The sequence below is a fragment of the Gobio gobio genome (genome assembly GCF_949357685.1).
Source record: "Gobio gobio genome assembly, chromosome: 2".
In the NCBI taxonomy this organism is placed as follows: domain Eukaryota; kingdom Metazoa; phylum Chordata; class Actinopteri; order Cypriniformes; family Gobionidae; genus Gobio; species Gobio gobio.
The window spans coordinates 9,131,064-9,154,632 of record NC_137098.1 but is presented as its reverse complement, the minus strand read 5'-3'; the positions used below and the strand labels follow the sequence as shown (position 1 = coordinate 9,154,632).

The 23,569-nt window shown below is 41.2% G+C and overlaps 1 protein-coding gene across 1 annotated transcript in view; it reads right to left on the bottom strand.

Annotated features, from left to right (window-relative positions):
• pkd1l2b (polycystic kidney disease 1 like 2b) overlaps positions 1-23,569 on the bottom strand; it is a gene marked incomplete at its 5' end in the record, with an annotated part of 58,783 nt that overhangs the window by 8,329 nt on the left and 26,885 nt on the right. Inside the window, 7 exons of the mRNA XM_079838742.1 lie at positions 852-979; positions 1,066-1,199; positions 3,410-3,740; positions 14,786-14,971; positions 15,046-15,186; positions 20,592-20,694; positions 20,762-21,322. Coding sequence (XP_079694868.1) covers positions 852-979; positions 1,066-1,199; positions 3,410-3,740; positions 14,786-14,971; positions 15,046-15,186; positions 20,592-20,694; positions 20,762-21,322 — 1,584 coding nt within the window. The remainder of the gene's footprint in view (positions 1-851; positions 980-1,065; positions 1,200-3,409; positions 3,741-14,785; positions 14,972-15,045; positions 15,187-20,591; positions 20,695-20,761; positions 21,323-23,569) is intronic.

Here is a 23,569-nt window from a genome sequence, read left to right as displayed (position 1 = left end):
CGTGTTCCACGCGGCCCTGGGGTGTTAATAAAGGCCTTCTGAAGCGAATCGATGCGTCTGTGTAAGAAAAATGCATTTAATTTTTTTCTATGACTCTGCATCGTCCCCGCGCCATCACTTCAGGCGAATAAGGTCAAAATACATGCAAAATATCGGCGCGATCATAGATAAATACATAGATTCGTCATTGGTGCCTGCGTGGATCGGTCGAATGAGGCATCTACGTTTATATATCTTTGATCGCGCCAGTATTTTGACCTTATTCACCGGAAGTTATGGCGCTGAGAATACTAGATGACATTCGTCTGATAAGTGGTAAAAAAATAACATAAATACTGTTCGGTTTCTCTCAGAAACTGATCGTTTCGTGTCTTAAGACATCAATGTGTCACCACGAGCCGCATGGTTTTATAAGGATTCATATGTCTATGTGTTTTTACTCTCATTGCTCTCGTACTCTAAAATATCCCCATTGACATGCATTATACGACTATCACACTGCAACGGTTGGAGTTAAAAATCTTAATTTGTGTTCTACTGAAGAAACAAAGACACCTACATCTTGGATGCCCTGGGGGTAAGCAGATAAACATACAAATTTTGTTTTTGGGTGAACTATCCCTTTAAGAACTGTTGACTGAAAGGTTCTTTGGGAAACTCAAAATGTTTCTTATATGGTATTCGCTGCGAAAACACCCTTTTGTAACTTGTATTTTTAAGAGTGTACTGAGGAAAGAAAGTCATATGGGTTTGGAAAAACTTGGGTAAGCAAATGATGAAAGAATTTAAATATTTTGGGGGTGAACTATTCCTGTAAAATTTCAATGAAATGATGCTTTCAGAGAACTGACCTGCAAAAACATGTAGTAGATGATGAAGAGGAAATAAAAGACCTGACAGGCCACGAGAAACGATTGAAAGCCACCGGTGGACTGGTAGAGACGGACACACTGCACCACACAGCGAAACTGAAATGCGCCTGTAGAATAAAATATGTGTAAGCTCAGCTTTGCAATAAAACATGAAAGTTGTATATGAATGGGGATGATTGTTCTTTTTCCTCACCCACTGCAGTGCTCTCCAGTATCAGCGTGACAATGGCGAACAGGTTGACATTAGCATTGTACACCGTAAACTCTGTAAAAACCGCCCTTGTGTACATATCCAACCAGGTGGAGTCAAATAGATATTGAAGCTTCCTGTTGGTTGAATGTTAGGATAGTATGCATAAAATATACTCGCGTGAAAAACAAGTACACATTAATTACAATTAAGCACACTTTTGTTCACAAGGGTAATACACAATATTTTCAAATAGAGGGCTTTAAAGGTAAAAGGTTGAATTTTTCTGTAACAATACTTTCTGCTATCGTAATTCAGTGTGCAGTCACCTAATATTGAGCCCTTGGCTGCATCCGAAATCGCATACTATACAGTAGGCGAAAAACAGTATGTGACAAAAGAAGTATGTCTGAATTCACAGTTCTCATAAAAGAGTAGGCAAATATTACCCGGATGACCTACTACTTCCGTCGAGATTCTGAAATGTGCTTATGATGGACACTTTACTATTCCATGAGGCCATGGAAGAGGATTTGTGAATTGAGGTGAAGCGACAAAACTGAGGCTAGTAGGTCACATGATAATGACAACATGGCGAATACAGTGCATCAATTTTTGGTCAAGATCTTGTATTGACAATGCAAGAGTCCAGCACTCTGTAAAGTCTCCTCCAGCATATCAAGACTTTCAATGAATTTAAGGTCTGGACTCAGAGGTGCTAATTCATGTGTGAAAATGATTCTTCATGCTTCCTCCCAACCATTCCTTCACAATTTGAGTCTAATGAATCTTGACATTGTCATCCTAGAATATGGACACTATGTGTCTTCCTACGTGGTGGTTTAAGAAATGAAAAGCTACACACTCCATCAATTAGGGTTAGAAGAACTGTTATCAAACATAGAACATGCTATAAACATAATAATCTCTGCAGTAATGATCCAATCATAGACTCCTAAATTTAAATCCAAACAGCTATTTATATTTTTATCGTGGTAGGGGTTTATAGTAGTAATTACTTTATTCAAAATACACTCACCTAAAGGATTATTAGGAAAGCCATACTAATACTGTGTTTGACCCCCTTTCGTCTTCAGAATTTCCTTAATTCTACGTGGCATTGATTCAACAAGGTGCTGAAAGCATTCTTTAGAAATGTTGGCCCATATTGATAGGATAGCATCTTGCAGTTGATGGAGATTTGTGGGATGCACATCCAGGGCACGAAGCTCCCGTTCCACCACATCCCAAATATGTTCTATTGGGTTGAGATCTGGTGACTGTGGGGGCCATTTTAGTACAGTGAACTCATTGTCATGATCAAGAAACCAATTTGAAATGATTCGAGCTTTGTGACATGGTGCATTATCCTGCTGGAAGTAGCCATCAGAGGATGGGTACATGGTGGTCATAAAGGGATGGACATGGTCAGAAACAATGCTCAGGTAGGCCGTGGCATTTAAACGATGCCCAATTGGCACTAAGGGGCCTAAAGTGTGCCAAGAAAACATCCCCCACACCATTACACCACCACCACCACTGGCCTGCACAGTGGTAACAAGGCATGATGAATCCATGTTCTCATTCTGTTTACGCCAAATTCTGACTCTACCATCTGAATGTCTCAACAGAAATCGAGACTCATCAGACCAGGCAACATTTTTCCAGTCTTCAACTGTCCAATTTTGGTGAGCTTGTGCAACTTGTAGCCTCTTTTTCCTATTTGTAGTGGAGATGAGTGGTACCCGGGGGGGTCTTCTGCTGTTGTAGCCCATCCGCCTCAAGGTTGTGCGTGTTGTGGCTTCACAAATGCTTTGCTGCATACCTCGGTTGTAACGAGTGGTTAATTCAGTCAAAGTTGCTCTTCTATCAGCTTCAATCAGTCGGCCCATTCTCCTCTGACCTCTAGCATCAACAAGGCATTTGCGCCCACAGGACTGCCGCATACTGGATGTTTTTCCCTTTTCACACCATTCTTTGTAAACCCTAGAAATGGTTGTGCGTGAAAATCCCAGTAACTGAGCAGATTGTGAAATATTCAGACCGGCCCGTCTGGCACCAACAACCATTCCACGATCAAAATTGCTTAAATCACCTTTCTTTCCCATTCTGACATTCAGTTTGAATTTCAGGAGATTGTCTTGACCAGGACCACACCCCTAAATGCATTGATGCAACTGCCATGTGATTGGTTGATTAGATAATTGCATTAATGAGAAATTGAACAGGTGTTCCTAATAATCCTTTAGGTGAGTGTAAGTACCTACTCAAGAGAGTATGCAATTTCAGACATAGCCACTCTGTTTAGTCCAACTAAAATGGAGGTTGTATTTAAGCGATTACTCACCTGCTCGCGTTTTCCAGGTCAGAACCGAGGTCCATAACATAGCCTCCTCCTCTATAGAGTGCAATCATACCCCAAACAGGGACAGCTCTGAGTGTGGACTGGCTTTGGTACTGCCAAGCTGTGACGGTGTCCTCTGAGCCATTTACAAAATTAAACTCTTCCCAACCTGGACCGTAGGAGCCCATGTCCTCATTTTCCCAAGAGTAAGGGGCATTGCAGTTGGGAACGGCGTGATGCATGGACTTAGCAATCTTACAGGAGTCTCTCGACACCCTAACTTGACGAAGACGAGCACTCCCAACAAGTTTTGAGTTTCCATCTGTTATAAAGCCTTGAAAATTAAAATGAAAGAGTCATTAAACACATCAGTCAATAATGTGGCTATTTACTGGAGCCTAATGGGTTGAAACTAAAGCTCTCGCGACCTCCTGATAAATAGTTTTTTCACTACTATTTGTATACCTGAGTTTGAATGGCAGACTAGTATATAATATAAAATAAGAAGAAGATTTGTAAGAACATTTTTAGGAGTCCTTATAGATCAGGGGCCGTATTCACAAAACATTTCTCCTAAATAGCAGTGAAAGTTCTTAGCTAAGAGTTTTCTCTTAAAACCTGTTCACAAAGCTGCTGAGAGCAACTTTTACTAAGGATTAGAGAGAAGTCTTAAAGGGATAGTTCACCCAAAAATGAAAATTAGCCCATGATTTACTCACCCTCAAGTCATCCTAGGTGTATATGACATTCTTCTTTCAGACAAATAAAATCTTAGTTATATTACAAAAGTCCAGGCTAATCCAAGCATTAAAATTGGATTCATAGTTGCTCTGCACCTGCCTGTCAAATAAACTGCTCCACACAGCTCTGGGGTGTTAATAAAGGCCTTCTGAAGCGAATCGATGCGTTTGTGTAAGAAAATTATCCATATTTAAAACTTTATCAAGTAAACTTTCGGCCGACCACCTTCCCTGTTCAATTTATGGAACATTTTTTGAAAGTTCCCCTGCCGATCGAAAGACTAACGTGACCAGGTTCGCTCGTCATGACGTCACGAACGCATCTTGAGTTTCACTTTCAACATTCAACACTTTTCCACGGAAGGCGGTCGGCCAAAAGTTTACTTGATAAAGTTTTAAATATGGATATTTTTCTTACACAAACGCATCGATTCGTTTCAGAAGGCCTTTATTAACACCCCAGAGCCGCGTGGAGCACGTTATTTGATGGGCAGGTGCACTTTTTATGGACTTCAAAAACAGAGCAACTATGAATCCAATTCTAATGCTTGGATTAGCCTGGACTTCTGTAATATAACTACGATTTTATCCATCTGAAAGAAGAATGTCATATACACCTAGGATGACTTGAGGGTGAGTAAATCCCTTTAAGCTAAGAGAAAGGGCAGGGTTGACCTTGTTGCTATGGATGATGTCAACACGCTTATGTCACAGACACGTCAGGTTCCAACCTCCACCAATCACAACGCACGCCATCTCCTGAGTATTGATCGCCATCACCTGCACCTCATTACGGCACTCATCACCAGCACTATATTACACACACTCACACAGCACTCCATGTCCGGTCTCGTTCGCATATACTCTGTGCTATGCTTACCACAAGGACTTCTCTTCGCATACTTACCTGTTTCCAGCGTGTCTCCTTCCCTTTGTGTTCCTCGTCTGCTGTGTGGGTGTGTTCCAGTCAGCTCCTCAGTTCTCCAGCGATCTCCAAGCTCCAACGGTCATCTATCTGCAAAGGAAAGGACAGTAACTATCTCTATCATATCCACTCAACGTCTATCTACAACCAGTTTACTCACCTGTGTTACTTCATCTGCTCTACTGTGGTCAAATAAACTACCATTACCTGTTACGTCTGTGTCTGCCTCCTGTGTACTGTAACAGAAGACCGGACCACAACAGAAGACCCAGTATGAGCCAGCCGGATCCCTTTCAGGAATTGGTGGATGCGCTTCGGCGCACATTTCCTCCACCACCCACTCCAGTTACTGTCCCTTCACCTGCACCAGCGAACACCAGCAACTCTGTCAACAGTCCTCCTTCACTACCTCCGTATGCAAGTCCCATGGCCAAACCGGCGTTGATAACGACGTATCGGCAAGGATTAGAACCTTGGGTATGGCTGCATCTCGCTGCATGCGAGGACTCCATCGGCCTTGAGAAATTCATCCAGCTCTCCATTCGCTGTGCCACTCGCATGCAAGCGTGCATCCAAGAGCACCAGGACCAGTATTCCATCAACGTGCCCTTCCGCCGATCCGAACCCGTCAGCACCCCAGAACCAGCCCAAGAACCCATGGAAATAGAAAATTCCTGTTTGTCTTCAGAAGAACGCCGCCGTCGGCTGACCCTTCGTCTTTGTCTCTATTGTGGTGAACCTGGGCATGTCATTGCTGCATGCCCCACACGACCCCCGCGACCCATGGTGAGTGCTATTATTCCTGCTACTCATAAGATGAAACCACTCACCACTGTCGTCATCCTTACTGCCGCTAATGTCTCCCTTTCAGTGGTCGCGCTCCTCGACTCGGGGTCAGCCGGCAACTTCCTCTCCGGTGCCATCTGCCGCCAACTACGCCTCAAGACCACTCCGACCATCTACAGGATCAGTTCCATAACCGACAGACCCCTCAGTCGCAAGCGCGTCCGCACCGTGGCTGGACCAGTTACACTACAAGTGGGTCTATTACACCGTGAAGAGGCTCATATGCTGGTTCTGGAGGATTCAACTGCTGACGTGGTTCTGGGGCGCCCCTGGTTGGAGCAGCACAACCCTACCATCTCCTGGAAAACGGGCGAAATCCTGAAGTGGGGCGACACTTGCTTCTCTCGCTGTTTGACGGAACTTCCTCTTCCACCATCGACTCCGCCTGATTTAACTCTCTGTGCCACATCCATCGAAAGTCCAGTTGAACAACGCTCAGTTGACGTCCCCAAGTGTTACGCCCCCTTCAGAGATGTCTTCTGCCCGCAACGGGCTTCCAAGCTGCCTCCACACCGGCCATGGGACTGTGCCATCGACCTGCTTCCGGGTGAACCAGTACCAAAGGGTAAGATTTACCCATTATCCATCCCGGAGGAGAAGGCCATGGAGGAATACATCAAGGAAGCCCTCGCCCAAGGTTACATCAGGCCGTCTACTTCCCCTGCTGCTTCCAGCTTCTTCTTTGTGGCAAAAAAGGACGGAGGCTTGCGGCCATGTATCGATTATCGTTCTCTCAATAAGATCACCAAGTTTCGATATCCCCTTCCTCTCATCCCAGCGGCCCTGGAACATCTCCGTGGTGCCACTGTGTTTACCAAGCTGGACCTCCGCAGCGCTTACAACCTCATCCGGATACGTGAGGGGGACGAGTGGAAGACTGCCTTTATTACCCCTACTGGACACTATGAGTATCTCGTCATGCCGTATGGATTGGTAAACGCCCCCTCCGTATTCCAGGATTTCATCCATGAGGTGCTCCGGAAGTTTCTCCATCGATTCGTCCTAGTCTACATCGACGACATACTCATATACTCCCGGAGCTAGGCCGAACATCGCCAACAGGTCGAGGTCCTCAACCGTCTACGTCTATTCCACCTGTTCCTCAAGGCAGAAAAGTGTTCATTCCACCAAACATCAGTTTCCTTCCTGGGTTATCACATAGACCACAGTGGCATCCGGATGGACGAGAGGAAGGTGGAATCCATCACCAACTGGCCAGAACCCACAACCATCAAAGAACTCCAACGCTTCCTCGGATTCTCCAACTTCTACAGACGTTTCATTAAAGGTTACAGTTCGATCACTCATCCACTCACCAGTATGCTACGCAATAAGCCCAAGTCTCTGTCCTGGAGCCCGGCAGCCATCAACGCCTTTGAACAACTTAAGAAAGCCTTCACCACCGCTCCCTTACTCGTCCATCCAGATCCTGAAAAGCCTTTCATCGTGAAAGTGGATGCCTCCACAACTGGAGTGGGAGCGGTGTTGTCCCAGCAGCAGGGGACGCCTAGTAGACTCCATCCATGCGCCTTCTTCTCCCGCAAGCTCAGCCCGGCGGAAGTCAACTACTCCATCGGTGACAGGGAACTCCTTGCTGTTAAGCTTGCCTTGGAAGAGTGGAGGCATTGGCTGGAGAGAGCCAAACATGCGTTCCTGGTGCTAACGGATCACAAGAACTTAGAATATCTTCGATCAGCCAAAAGACTAAACCCAAGAGAAGCCCGTTGGGCTATGTTTTTCTCCCGCTTCAATTATACCATCTCTTATCGCCCAGGTACAAAAAATATCAAGGCTGATGCTCTCTCCCGTCTTCATGCTCCTGATGAACAAACCGAAGAACCAGAACCCATTATTCCAAGTTCCCTCATTGTAATTCCTATTACCTGGTCTGAAGAAACTATCCCCTCCTCCAATGCCTCCATGAACCCTCCGCCGGGCTGTCCACCAGGCTTGTTATACATCCCACGGACACGACGCACTCCCACTATTCACTCGGCTCACACTTGGTACTGGTCACCCGGGGGTCAATGAAACCCTCTCCTTGCTTAAAGAACGCTTCTGGTGGCCAGGGATGGCTTTGGATGTCAGAAGGTACGTGCAGGGCTGTAGGGAGTGTGCCATTTCCAAATCTCCTCGTCATCTGCCAGCTGGGAAACTCCTTCCTCTGCCCGTTCCAGAACGCCCATGGTCACACCTAGGAGTGGACTTCATCACTGACCTTCCGGCCTCAGACGGTAATACCACCATCCTAGTAGTTGTTGATCGTTTTTCTAAATGCTGCCGTCTGATCCCACTTCCAGGATTGCCTACTGCCATGGAGACAGCCGAAACACTCTTCAACCAAGTTTTCAGATACTTCGGAGTACCAGAAGACATTGTCTCAGACCGAGGTCCCCAGTTCATATCCAGAGTATGGAAATCGTTCTTCTCCCTCCTAGGTGTGGCCGTTACCCTGACGTCGGGATACCATCCACAATCGAACGGGCAGACGGAAAGGAAGGTACAGGAAATTGGCCGCTTCCTACGTACCTTCTGTCATGACCACCAGGACTCTTGGAACCAGTTCCTGGGTTGGGCCGAGTACGCCCAAAACTCGCTCAAACAGTCAACCACAGGACTCACCCCGTTCCAGTGCGTACTCGGCTTCCAACCTCCACTGTTCCCCTGGGATGGGGAACCCTCCAACGTTCCAGCAGTGGACTACTGGTTCCAAGAGAGCGAGAGGGTCTGGGACTCAGCACACCATCAACTGCAACGGCCCTGCGCAGACGCAGGATGGTAGCCGACCTCCAACGGTCTGACACTCCTGTCTTCCAGCCTGGTCAGATGGTTTGGCTATCAACCAGAGACATCAGAATGCGTCTGCCTTGCAAAAAGCTGAGTCCCAGGTTCATTGGCCCATTCCCCATCATCAAGCAGGTCAATCCAGTCACCTACCAACTCCGTCTTCCACAAGGGTATCGTATACACCCCACTTTCCATGTGTCACTACTTAAAGCTCACCATCCCGCTGTTTCACCCACAGGACCTGACGTGGTTCCTGCCGAATCCCCCCTTCCACTCATCCTGGAGGACGGAACTGCCTACAAGGTTCATGAGATCTTGAACTCCCGACGTCGTGGTGGTCAGCTGGAATACTTGGTGGATTGGGAAGGATATGGCCCCGAGGAACGCTCCTGGGTCCCGAGGAACGACGTCTTAGACCCCAGTTTCCTCCAGACCTTTCACGACAGTCACCCTGAGAAACCGGCACCGCGGGGTAGAGGACGTCCACCACAGCGTCTGGGTTCTCGGCCCTCTGGAGCGGGCCGTGGAGGGGGGGGGGTACTGTCACAGACACGTCAGGTTCCAACCTCCACCAATCACAACGCACGCCATCTCCTGAGTATTGATCACCATCACCTGCACCTCATTACGGCACTCATCACCAGCCCTATATTACACACACTCACACAGCACTCCATGTCCGGTCTCGTTCGCATATACTCTGTGCTATGCTTACCTCAAGGACTTCTCTTTGCATACTTACCTGTCTCCAGCGTGTCTCCTTCCCTTTGTGTTCCTCGTCTGCTGTGTGGGTGTGTTCCAGTCAGCTCCTCAGTTCTCCAGCGATCTCCAAGCTCCAACGGTCATCTATCTGCAAAGGAAAGGACAGTAACTATCTCTATCATATCCACTCAACGTCTATCTACAACCAGTTTACTCACCTGTGTTACTTCATCTGCTCTACTGTGGTCAAATAAACTACCATTACCTGTTACGTCTGTGTCTGCCTCCTGTGTACTAGCTTACTAACTATGCCCACAGTGATTGGCTGATGGGGGAGGAGTCTCAGTCAGTGATAGAAATATTGTAGAATGTATCATGTTGCCATATTCAAATAAAGATTTTAAAAAGTAGGCTGTCACTAATTGTACAAGTATATGTTCAGCTAATTATCAGCCTCTCAGCCGAGGGAGAGATTTCAGAAGCGACAAATTATGTTTTATAAACAAAGTTCGGGAGGAGCACTATCTAAGTTAATCAGCTCGAGAGACATACAGTATACACAGCCGAATCACCTAGTTGCCAACACAGCTTTCAGTATCCCTCCACCACCTCGACTCCTCACTCTCGGAGACCTCGATCCTCTCGGACAACATGGCAAATAGGCTTATTTTACTCTTTTACTCTATCCGATCAGTTGTAAGTGTGAACCCGTGAAACAACTACCACAGGTAATCAGACATAATTTTTTTATTAAATAAATAATATTTCTTATTTTTGGCATTTTTGCCTTTTTATTATGATAGGACAGTGAGTAGACAGGAAGCGAAGTTGAAGAGAAAAAGGGGAGAAAGGTCTGCAACAGCCAGTAGGATTGTTTAGTGATTTGGTCTTAGTGACTTAGCAGTCCTCTTGACTACTCCTTGCAATTCATGGATTTAGGAGCTAGTTTTAGTGCTAAAATGCTTTGTGAAATACTCTTAGAGCAAACATTTAGGAGTCGGCAGGTTAGGGGCTACTTTTAGCCTTAAGATGTTTCGTGAAAACGGCCCCTGATGGTCTATGACTACCTTAACATGACTTCCCTCGGGTCATTTTGACATGAAACTTATTTTATAATCTTTTTTTTTTTTTTTTTTACAAAATTAAATGTTCATCGGAGTGGTCCAAGATGTTAGAACTTTTCTCGCACTTGAGCCATGAATACACACGCCAAAAATTACTGTTTAAAAAAAAATTGTTTATGTGGATGTAATAAAAAAAAGTAACAAATCCTTCCCTCACGGGTCAATTTGACCGAATTAATGGAATGCGAGGAATGCTTCAGTATACACTGAAAAACTACAAAAAATGCTCAAAAAACAAAAACAAAAAAATGCTAAACCTGTACCAAAAAGTGATTTTATACATGTGTAACTGACTTCAGGACCCAGCGGAACAGCTCAGTTGCTCCATATAGCGCTAAAGGCCATCTTTTGGCAAGAGTCATGAAATATCATGTTATATTATTTATTTTTTTCTTCCACAAGAGGTCGGCAGAGACACCCAAATTGACCCAATGTAAGATATTTTGAGCTGATTTGGGCTGGTTATGCATGTATTAGAGAGTTATTTTCTATTTAAATTGAAAGAATGTGAAGAATGCGCTTTAATTATATAAACGTATTGATAAAATCTAGTAATTTAAAGGTACATAAAGGAAAAACTTGCATTAAAAAGTTTTAAAAATATTATAAAAATGAAACGATACAAAAAAAGGTATAATTTTAAGGCTTAGGGTCATTATGACCCGCACGGGAAGGATTTATTTATTTATTACTTATTCGTTGATTTAACAGGGACAGTGTATGGCACTCAGCCACACCAGAATTAGCTACAAGCTAAATTTCATCTGTAGTCCCTGGGCAGGACAAGGTAACATACGATTAACAATCACATATAAATTGACCATAAAACATCATCACACAAGTTTCACATTCTTAAAAGCCCAATAGAACACAACAACAGAACAAAATAAAATGCAATATTAATAGACACAACAATACAATGTTAGGATACAACTGAAAATGAGGTTGTTGTTGTTGTTGTTGTTTTGTTTTAATTTATGATTAATGGGTACATGATTGTATTGATTTTAACCATAATTTTATTTTATATTTAAAACAAGTAAATGAACTGATGTCTCTAATCTCATTTGGGACTGAATTCCAATACTTAGAGGCTCTGATAGAGAAGGCTGATTTGCCAAACTCAGTACGTTTGTGCTGTACAACACAGTCACCTCTACTGTTTGCCCTGGTAGTTCTCCGACTATCTGAGAGCAATAATATGAACTCCTTTAATGGGGGCGCAGCCAGATTATTAATTACTCTGTAAACTAAACAAACATTGCTATAGCACATAAAATTGTCAAAAGTCAAGAGTTTGTGCTTTTGGATGATATTACAGTAGTGATAACCTGATGGCTTTTTATCTAATACTTTAAGAGTTTGTTTATATAGCGTTTGTAGTGGAGCAAGTATTGTTTTTCCGGTTTGTGACCAACTTGTGATGCAGTATGTAAAATGTGAGAAAATCATTGAGTGCATATACAATTTGGCAGCATCTAGAGGTAACTGATTACGAATATGTCTAAAATTTCTCAAATTAAATTTAACAGTGTTACAAACCTGCTTTATATGTTTCTTAAAAGACAACTGTGAATCAAGAGTAACTCCCAGGTATTTAAAATGTGACACAATCTGGATTTTTTCCCCTTTTACAATGACATCTGGCTGATTTTCATTTTTCCTTATATAAAAATACATACACGCAGTTTTACTGACGTTTAACGTCATGCAAGACTCAGAAAGCCAGGTAGCAATTTTTGCCATTGCTGTTGTTAATTTGGTTGCCACTTCATATCTGTCTCTACCATGTGCAAGAATGACCGTGTCATCTGCATACATTTGGATGTCAACTTCGGGACATGCTAGTGGTAGATCGTTAACATATAGACTGAATAACAAAGGGGCTAAGACTGAGCCTTGCGCGACGCCAACAGAACAGCTATTGAATGATGACATTTTATTCCCAACTCTGGTGCTTGTCTTCTCATGGTGAGATAGGACTCCATCCATTTCATAGCATCATCAGAAAAATTAAAGTTTGACAACTTAGAAAGAAGAACATTATGATTTACTGTATCGAAAGCTTTTTTTAGATCCAGAAAAACTGTTCCTACAGCACTCCCACTATCTAGTTTTGATTTGATTTTTTCCACAAAATATCAAGTAGCCATTTCGGTCGAGTAATTTTTCCTAAAACCAAATTGCATTGGATGAAGTATTTGTCCAGAATTTAAAAAGTCGGTTAACTGCTCAGTTACCACTTTTTCTGCAATCTTTGATGCCACCGGCAAAATGCTGATTGGTCTATAGTTAGCTACATCAGTAGGTTCCCCTGCCTTGAAAATCGGAACTAACACTGCATTTTTCCAGGCAGCTGGGAAAATTAATTGCTTTATCGATAAATTGACTAGGTGTGTAATGGGGGTGCTAAGGGAGTGAATATTGTTCTTTAAAACAATATTTTGAAACAACTTATTTTATATTTTATATTTTTATTTTATTTTTTTATTTTTATCTTATTTCCTATTTTTATCTTACTTGATTTATTTATAACTCTACTTATGTTAATACTTTTTATTCTAATTTTATTCTATTTCTATTTTAATTTCCCCTTGTGTTCTTGTAACTGTTATTTGCACTGTCCATGGAGCGGACCTGTTTACATTTCACTGCCAGTTGTATATTGTGTATATAACTGTGTATGTGACAAATAAAACTCTTGAATCTTGAATCTTGAATCTAAAAATGTTGAATCCCACTTGAATGTGTCCTTTGCCTTTGAGAACTTTAAAGTGCTTATTGTCTTACAAATTTTATTTTCAGGAACTTCAGTTATCTTAAAAATTGTCTTAATTCTTGCACCAAAAGTGTCAGATAAATTCTGCACTGATACGGTAAAATAAGTATTAAATACAGAAGCTATTTCACTGGAGTCATTATTTAAAATTCCATTAATTTTCAGCTCATGTCCATTTCCCTGATTTTGCTTCTTGTCTTTCTTTGTTAATTTGTTTATGTTGCTCCATATCAATTTACTATTTCCTTTTTCCGTCTTTAATAATATCCATAAAGAACTTTGCCTTTGCTTTCCTCAGTTCATTGACCACTTTATTACGAAATTTTGTAAAAATTTGTCAGTCAGTAATCAATTTAGACTTCAGTGCTACTTTCAAGGCAAAGTCACGTTTTTTCATCAGGTCCCACAAATGGTCATTAAACCATGGTAGGTTGCCCTTACGCTGTCCATTTTTAAAAGTTTTTGTATATTTTTCTTTAAGTCTATTTATTGTACCAATAAAGGACTCACAGGAAGCATCTATATCATCTGTGAGCAAAACATCTCTCCAACCAGTTTGACTTAGTTCTTCCTTAAACGCATTCATGTCATTTTTCCCTATTCCATAGGAGTTTTTGATTATCTCTCGTTGGTAAATAATCCGTTTTTTTGTTAATTTCCTTGCAATAAGAGTCATGTTATGATCTGACAAACCAGTGAGAAGATTATAAGATTTTATAATTCTCTCTGGTTTGTTACTAAATATAAGATCAATTTGTGTTTTTGAGACGTTTGTTATTCGTGTGGGTCCATCTATTAGTTGAGTCAGATCGAACTTGTCTGTAAGTGCTTTTAGCTTTTTTTCTAGTTGCTTTTTCAGCCCAATTTAAATTAAAATCGCCCAGAACTATACATTCTTTCTTTGTATCGAATAATTTAAGCAGGTTCTTAAGATTTTCATAAAACGTGACATCATATGACGGTGGTCTATACACTCCAATCACATTAAATGACATCTGCTGAGAGAGAGTAATAGTAATGGCAATACATTCAAGTTCATTTACACATGTTAGATCAATTTGTTCGCATCTAATGTTATCTCTCACATACATAAGTAGCCCGCCGCCTCTTCCCTTGTTTCTGTCCTTTCTGAAAACCTTGTAGCCAGGCATTATAAACGAGGCTACGGGTGACGATTTGGATAACCATGTTTCAGACAGACAGAGGAAGTCCAAATTTGAGTCGGTAAAAAGGTTTTCTAGTTGTTCCGTTTTTGCTCTTACACTACGAATGTTAAGGTGACCTCCGATGAGGCCCCTCGGCTTTGCGCATGGGTCCCAAATAATTTTGGAGTGCTGAACAGTTTGGAAGAATTTGTTACCAATTTTGTTGCCAAATTTGTTACAGACTGCAAGGAGAGGATGAGCGTTAAATACAAAATAAAGAAGATTGTTGTGCACTTCTTATATTCTTGACAAATCAAGATAAAGGAACTACCTGGATATTCTCCAAACAGGTTGCTAAGAAGTGCATTATTAGCCCAGGTGAACACGTCATTGTGGTTCATACTGTCTGAAATGCCATTGCTGAAGCTCTGGCGGATGTGCTGAGTGAGATAGAATCCATTTTCATCTCGTTGACCATATGCCACCAAGAGCAGCATCCACAAGAACCCCAGAAAAACTGCGAAGGAAACACAGGTCTGAGCAAAAACTCTTCTTTTACATAGTCATTGGCTGAACAGTTATTTTTCCTACCCAAAATCTCCATGATGAGCGCCCGTGCTTTCTGCTGTTTGACCATGTTTCTCTTCATCTTTTCAATGTCACTGGCAGGTGGAGGCTGATAGAAGCTGCGTGTACAAACCCTCTTAGCAAGTCGCACTCCATTGAGATCATCTAGTGAAGAGACCATAGTCGAATGTAAATCAAAAAAAGATCTGATTGGGCTCTTTAAAAAAGAATACGAGATACATTCATTTACAAAATAGGATACAGGAAATAATATCCTTAAAAGAGGATTCTTAAAGCCACAATATGTAATTTTTCACTGCTAGAGGTTGATTATTGAAAATGGGCGTAGCTTGATGATGCCTTGATTTCACAGAGCTTTTATTATGCCGCTTCTTCTGCTCATGTGTATGTGGAGTAACACAGCGTTGTTTTATAATATTAGATACATTATTTGATACACCTTTCAACACACTCAAATAATTCTCTGTGCGTTCGCTCGGTGGCGACTATGAGACACTTGTTGCACACTGCAGTAAACTTAGCACTGCCAAATACATCAAGAAAACCAGATTTAAACAATAAGACTAACTGTGTTGAGCTGTATAACAATGATTCGATTTATTTCGATGAATGTATCCAAACAGTTGCTCCCCTGTTTAATAAAACACATAATATATAAAGCGTCTTTGGTGTTTCCATGGTTTCTACAAAATAAAATCGAGGGTTACGTGGGTAATTGATAGGCGGCACGGTCCGTCCTGGTTTAAATGGCTTTTTCCTCTGGATTTAAACATTCTTGGAAACATTTTGGATAATGTAAGTACACAAGTCAACAAAATATATAACATTGTTCTAGTGCTTTTTGGATAGCCTATTTTAATCCAAAAATCATAAATATTGTGCCTTTAAGTGTGAACTGAATGTAATGTTTTTGAACACATATTTCATAACTACTATTGTCTTTGAAATATGGTCAAAGTGTACTGCTGTATGTACTGAAAGCATTTATGCTAAACAAAAATATACTTTAATTTATTGAAAATTGTATGTCATGTATTTAAATACATATTTGTATAAATTAAGCTGCTATTTAAATTTTTCATTTTAAATATATTAACATTTGAAATAAATTAATACCACAGTGAAAATGTCAAAGTTAATTACATGTTTTAGTATGTTAGTCAACAGTGTGTACTTTTACACATAACACATTTCTTAAAACATGTTTAAAATATTTTTTTAAACATACAGTTAAGTGTACACTTTAAGTATACTTAAGTGGCCTTTCATTTCATTATATTAACTACAGTTTTTTTTAGAATATACTTTAGTGTGTAAATCAATAAGGGTCTTATCTAGCGAAACGATCGTCATTTTTTTTTTAAATAAATAAAGTTTAAGTTTTATAAGCACAAATGCTCGCCTTGCTCTGTTCAGTGATGCGCGCTGACATCACGTAAAACGCAATTACGTTGAAAAGGTCACGCTAGATGCAGGTGCAAAGACGTTTGAATATGTGGATACGGTCCTCCTTCCGCTCATTTGTAAACACTGACTCGGTACTTCTGCCTGCGTCTAGCGTGACCTTTTCAATGTAATTGCGTTTTACGTGACGTCACGAGCGCGCATCACTGAACGGAGCAAGGCGAGCATTTGTGCTCATAAAAAAAATGACGATCGTTTCGCTAAATAAGACCCTTATTGATCGTCTGGTACCGTTTGATGTGGTTTAAAGCCCTTTTGAAGCTGTACTGAACCTCTCATTTGGACCTTGAACCGTTTGGGGTCTATTGACTTCCATTATATGGAGAAATATCCTGAACTCTTTTCATCAAAAATCTTCATTTCTTTTCGACTGAAGACAGAAAGACATGGATATCTTGGATGACAAGGGGGTGAGTAAATTATAAGCAAAAGTTTATTTGAAAGTGAACTAATCCTTTAATTATACCGAACTTTAAGGCTTTATTATATAATGTAAACAAATAAGTTATAAAAAAAAATACACCCCCCTCACAGTTGTCATTAAAGAGTACCTATCATGGCATTTAAAATGTTCCAAATATTGTTTTAGAAGTCCCCAACAACAGTTTTGCATGCATGCAATGACAAAAAAGACTTTAGTTTTCTTATAATATGCATTTATTTTTACCTGTTTCGACAGCGATTCTCAAATGATTCCTTTAGTGATTCACTTTTCAAAACCCCGCCTTTACGTGACGCTAATCTGCCGTGATTGGTCCGATGACCCAGTCAGTTGTGATTGGTATAGTCTGTGCAGATATTTTCGGAAACGGAACGCCCATCAAAGTCTTATAGTGACAGTAATTTGTTAAAGGGGTGGGGAAACACTCAGTTTCAGTCAGTCTCATGTCAATCTTGAGTACCTATAGAGTAGCACTGCATCCTGCATATCTCCGAAAAGTCTTTATTTTTATTATAATTATAAAAGGAAGATGCGCTGTTCCGAGTCTTTCCGAAAAAAGCTGTGCGGCTGGGGGCGTATCGTGTGGGCGGAGCTAAAGAATGTCGAGCGCGCGCCGCTGTTACTGTGTTGAGTGCGTCTGAAAGCTGCGTCATCCCTAAAAGCGTGAAAAAACTTTATTCAACATAAAAAATGGCTTTTAATCGGATACATCCATACATCTATGATCCGGAATCAGACCCAGAGGCTGAAGTTGAACAGGAGCAGCAGCAAAAACGACTAGAGCAGGACATCTCTATGTGGTATAAGTTACACTAACTATATAATATGCTTAGCGGCTTGTGTTATTTACACATTTATACTTTAATTATATCGTGTGTGTGTGTGTGTGTGTGTGTGTGTGTGTGTGTGTGTGTTTACGCGTGGTTTGTGTAGACATGATTTGTAGTAAGCGGACTGGTTTTGCGCGTCAGGCTAGTGTTTACATAGAAAGACATGGAATAGTAGCGCATTTGAATGAAGAAGCGCGCTTATTTAGTTCAACATATTTCCCCACTCTTTGTGTATTGTTGTTTGGAGTGCTTTTACAATACACAAACATACACATATAGTGGCCAGCTAAACAAATGTACACACTATACATCGCATGCTCCATTGATCAATACGTGGTCATGTTTGGGCTACTTGATGGGCATAGGCAAAAACAGACATTTAAAGTAGTCTTACTCAGTGCCTGCGGTTCCAACGTTGGGACCTTTATCGTTGGGACCGCTCCATCCTTCAGTATTAGGCGATTTGAAAATCCGGAAAAGCAAATTCCATCCACTTTTGCCTTAACGCGGGGTTATTTGGCTACGAGCCAGCGCTTTGATGGGCGTAGCCTATTGCTTTCACGCGCTCTCTCTCTCTCTCTCGCGCGCGCGCGCTCTTCCGGTAGAATTGTCCGTACGGCCCATACAAGGAAATTCCGCCCTGTTGACGTCAAGCGGACCCATGATCGAAAAAAACTTTCCGAAACTTATGACTAACAGGAAGTACTAATTTTGGCAAATAAATACTCCCATCAAACGTCCACCTTAGCTTTTGAAACTGTGTCCATGTTTAGCATGGGAATCCAAGTCTTTAACAGTGCAAAAAGATCAGTATGCATGAAACAGCATTTCACCCCCCCTTTAATATGTGTCAGGAGTTATGAATATGAAAACCGCGTCGGAACCGTTTGATTGTAATATGAGCCTAAGCTGATCTCATTCATACACCCCCCCCCCCCCCCCCCCCAAATCCCCTGACGAAGACTCGCGACAAATCAACATCCCTCAGGGCTTTTATTTCAAAAGTGTGCAGATGAGGAGACATATTGATAGATTCTCATATGTCTGTGTCAAATTTCTAAACAGAGGAGTATTTTTTATTCAATACTTCCTCAAAATGCGCAGATGTCTCTTATGTGTTGTTTTCAATTTATACTGGCAGCCGGAGGGCGCTCTGTGCACATGTAATCCATATATGGTACAGATAGACGAAGAAGATACCATGTGCCATAATAGAAGTCCATAATAAAAGCTTCCTGAGATCGCGAAACATGCAAATAGAGACATTTGATGATTAAATAAACACACAATCGCGACAATGTATGGTTTGTCTTCAAGCCACTTAGTCTTCAAATGCTCATCCTTGGGCAGATGAAAAAAGTTTGCTTTTGAGTCGCACTTCAGAACACAGTGTCTCGTCGCCATGATGTTTTCTAGTTTTCACTGGCGTCTTGGAGCGCAATAAGTGGGCGTATCGTATTCAAATAACTTGACAAGTGGACGTCAACTAGTCAGAGAAAAAGCTTCGGTCTTCTAACGATTCTTAAAAATGACTCCGAGTCGACTCTTACTTTTGAAAGAAAATAACTATATATACGGTGCACTGTCATATTTCAAAACTTTGCAGGATGTTTTTGTTCACTTAGATCTATGTTACACACTACATGAAAGGTAAATTTCAAAATTCCATGATAGGTGCTCTTTAAGGGCAAAATTTGCCGTATAGATCAAAACCACAATTTGTACCAGGTTGTAAACATGTTTCTTTCTGCTGTAAAGTTGGGCATTTTAACATGGAGCTCAATGAGATTCTACTTCCTTCTGGAGCTTGTCTCTAGTGGCCAGTTGATGAATTGCAGTTTAAGTCACTTCCGTATTGGCTTCAAGAGAAACTGTGGGAGGTTGCCGCTTGATTGGAACCAAGCGTGCCACATTCGTGTTAAAAAACTCGAGCCAAAGAGTCCTGATTGCCCCCAGGTGGTTGGTCCCAGTATAGCTCATAACCCCTGCCCCTCTGTGTATTCTAATGGACGCGAGACAAACTAAACAATCGAATTACACTTCAAATAATTTTTTCCCCAAAGATGGCTTCTATCGTTTTAGGCAGTTTTTTTTATCACAATTATTTCAAGTGTTCGTTTTTTTAAATAAGTTTGATTTTAGTTAGTTATTTGATGCTATAAAAAGGGGGGGTGTGACGTCATGATTGACAGCTGAGATTGCACAAGATGTCAGCGCCATATTCGGACGTTGGAGGCTTCACTTTTCTTCAGTGGAAGGTAGTGAAGACGCATCGTCCATGTTTTTTTACTGTCTATGGTACGGTCACAGTTATGGAAAGGGAGTGAAATTTCTAAAACTGTGCTTGATGACCAAATCAGAGCACATTGCACTTTTCAGAAGGAGGGGCTTCATACACTAAATGCTAAACCCAGCAATTGGGTTGTTTTAACCCAGCAATTGGATTGTTTTAACCCAACGGTTGGGTTAAATGTTTGCTTAAAAGAACCCAATCGCTGGGTTAAAACAACCCAATTGCTAGGTTAGTCCATTTTCAACCCAGCATTTTTTAGAGTGTAGAGACAGGAAATAAACTGAGTGTTACTGGCAGACTAGGAAGAGAGGTGCTGCAATAATTTCAAAATATGTGAAAAAAAATGTCTTTTGAACATTCAAGCATAAAAATCTATTCTATTAGACCCCAAAAACAAAACCAAGAAAGGGCATAATAGGTCCCCTTTAAGATTTGAGGGACAATAACTGCATATACAACACAATTAAGTTCATTTCTTTTCACAAGTGTTGGCTGTGCCGCATACCTGATTTCCAATTACCTGAGCAAGTGGATGTTTTCTTACGTAAAGTGTCGTAAAGTTCTGAATCCTCAAAAGTGACTTTTTTCACCACCAGTGCAAAGAAAATTGCCAAACAAAACACCTGCCAAATGAAACATAACATTGTAAATACAATACAAATATATAGCATTTATACTGCAGCTCTTTACCTTTACGGGCTGGGTGAAGAAGAGGCTCTCGGTGAAGGACATCCCAATGGAGATTATCCAACTGACCGAGCGATCCTTTCCGTATTTCAGTCCGTACAACATGGTGAAGTACCCTGATATCACACTCGTGGCGGCCACAAGAAGCCAACCCACATACACAAACCACCAGGGCAGACCCTTCTTGCTGTTGCTGTCTTTTTTGGGGCTCAAGCCACAGGTCGGCTGCTCAATGAGGGGTCTGGAGGAACGCTGGCTTTCCAGCAGTTTCTTCATGCTCTGGATCTGCAGTAAAACCTGGCCGTAGCACCCAGGCTTAGAAAAACCTGAAGGCCCTAGCAGCTTCACTTCTCCCTCCAAGTTTTCAAGTTGTTTGGACAGATGATGGTTGTAGGGCCAGAAAACGGAGAAGGTTTCGTTCTGGTGTATGAAGTGCTGTTGTTCGATGAAGTTCTGCAGCTCAGACAGTAAAGTGATGACGTCTGCCTCATCAGAGTCCTTCTGTGTTTTCAGGGCGGGGCATCTCATGGCATTTTCAAACAAGTATGTGATTCTCTGTATGTCCTAATGAATTATAAGTAGATTTAAGATTATAAGTACACACGTAAGTACTGAGTAATAATACTTAACTACATGTAATTAAAGTTAGGGTTAGTTGCTTGTTATTACTATAGCAAGTACATGTAAGATGGGACACTGTAAAATTAAAGGTGCACTATGTAACATTTATTCAGTAAAATATCCAAAAGCCACTAGGCCAGTGTTATATATTTTGTTCAGTTGAGTACTTACAATATCCCAGATTTTCCAACTATTTGTAAATCAAGAGGAAAATTGCTATTTTACAGTTTTTCTCAATTGCTAAAACACTAAACCCTATTGTCTGAACCAAATGCTCAGTTGCCTGAACCCACTGATTGAATCAATCACTCTTTTGGCAAAACCATAAGCACTTTTCACCTGTTTAGACACAACTTGCCAACACATTTTCATTGTGATGCACCCGTGCTGCAAAATGGTGAGCACAGGTGACAAAAGTCAAACACAATTAAAGCACAGATGTCACCACTTGAACACAACAACTCAAAATTGATCACACTTGTGGCTAATGATGTGAGGGAACATATAGAGTAAGCCAGTTTAGAGAGCACTGGTTTGTGAGGCCCTACAATGGATAGAAATCTGAGAGGAAGAGTTCGTGTGAGAGGAGGTCAAGGTGGTCGAGGTGATCAGCGAAGACAAAGAACAGTAATTCCTGATGAAATCAGAGCTACTGTAATTGACCATGTTCTTGTCCATGGTATGAGCATGAGGGAGGCTGGACAAAGGGTACAACCAAACATCAGTAGATTCACTGTGTCCACCATAATCCGAAGATTTAGAGAAGAGAACAGGTAATTACCTTTTTTTGACATTATAGTACAGTATGTAAATGTTGACAGCAATTATTGTATGACATACTATATACTGTACCACAGTATACTGTAAGTAAATATATGTTTCAGTACATCACTGTACCATATACTGTAGTATTGTATTGGAGGGTTGGTCTAACTGTTCGTAGGCCAAGTATTCCATGTATATTTTTGTACTTTATTTTCACATGGGCTTACTGTACACAAGTGGCAAATGCATAAGATTTCTGTTTTGTCTTTTTGTACAAGTGCTAAATGAACAGGGTTTTTTTTGTTTTGCAACATGCATTTAGCCTACAGTGAACAATAAACATTTATTTCTCCAGCTTCATGTCCTGAGCATTGTGTTTTCTATTTTTCTACGTAGTGTTTAGTGACTGTTCAGTAGTGTTTTTAATTTTTATTGACGCGGGGCACGATTTGACAACACAGTTCAGTTTTGAGCACAGATTGAACTGTTTTGAGGTCAAAGTTTGGTTTTGAAAGAAGAGTCTGAGGTTTTGTGAATGTAGCTTGAAAATTGGGTTTTGTGTTCACAGTTTAGAGAAAAGGAGAGCAGCTTTCAAGAAATGTGTCTTAGCAATCGAGAAAAACTGTAACCAAAGAACTGGGAAGTGTGAGAGAGTCGCCTGTCAATTGCGTCATATCTGCGTTACCCTCGGTTTCCGGCAGAAACGCTTTACTCTTACTGCAGTGTGCAACAAGTGTCATAGCAGCCGCCGAGTGAACGCACAGAGAAACGTCATAACATAATTTTCAACACACTCAGATGTATCTCATATGATAAACAGAGCTGCGTTACCTCATACTCATGACCGGAAAAGCGGAAGTGGCGCCGGCGACCGTGTCATAATAAAAGTCCCGCTGCTCGCGAAGCGTGTGTTGTGTTCATTTTATTAACAATCACTCCAGCGGCCTTACTCAGCTCCACAACACTTGGTCCTGCTCTGCTTCATACTACAGTAACGTTAATAATCACATTCATGAACATGATTTCTGCCCGAGTCATACCCCGACTCTTTTCCACCGGCTGTGAGGTGAAGACCACATGTCTCAAGATTCTGCGCTCACACTTGGCGTCATCAAACTACGCCTTTGTTTTGAACAGGTGACCTCTAGTGGACAGAAAAGTTACATAGCGCACCTTTAAGTGTTACTGAAAAATTATACATTTTGGAAAAGTAATTACAGTGTACCCATGTTTGTTTATGGTAATTATTATAATTTTTTTTAAAACTTTTATTCAGCAAGGATGCATTCATTTGATCAAAAATGACACTAAATAATGTTACAAAAATCTATTTCAAATAAATGATGTTCTTGTGAACGTTCTATTCAACAAAGTATCCTGAAAAAACACTACAATAAACAGCACAGCAATTTCCATCTGTGACGA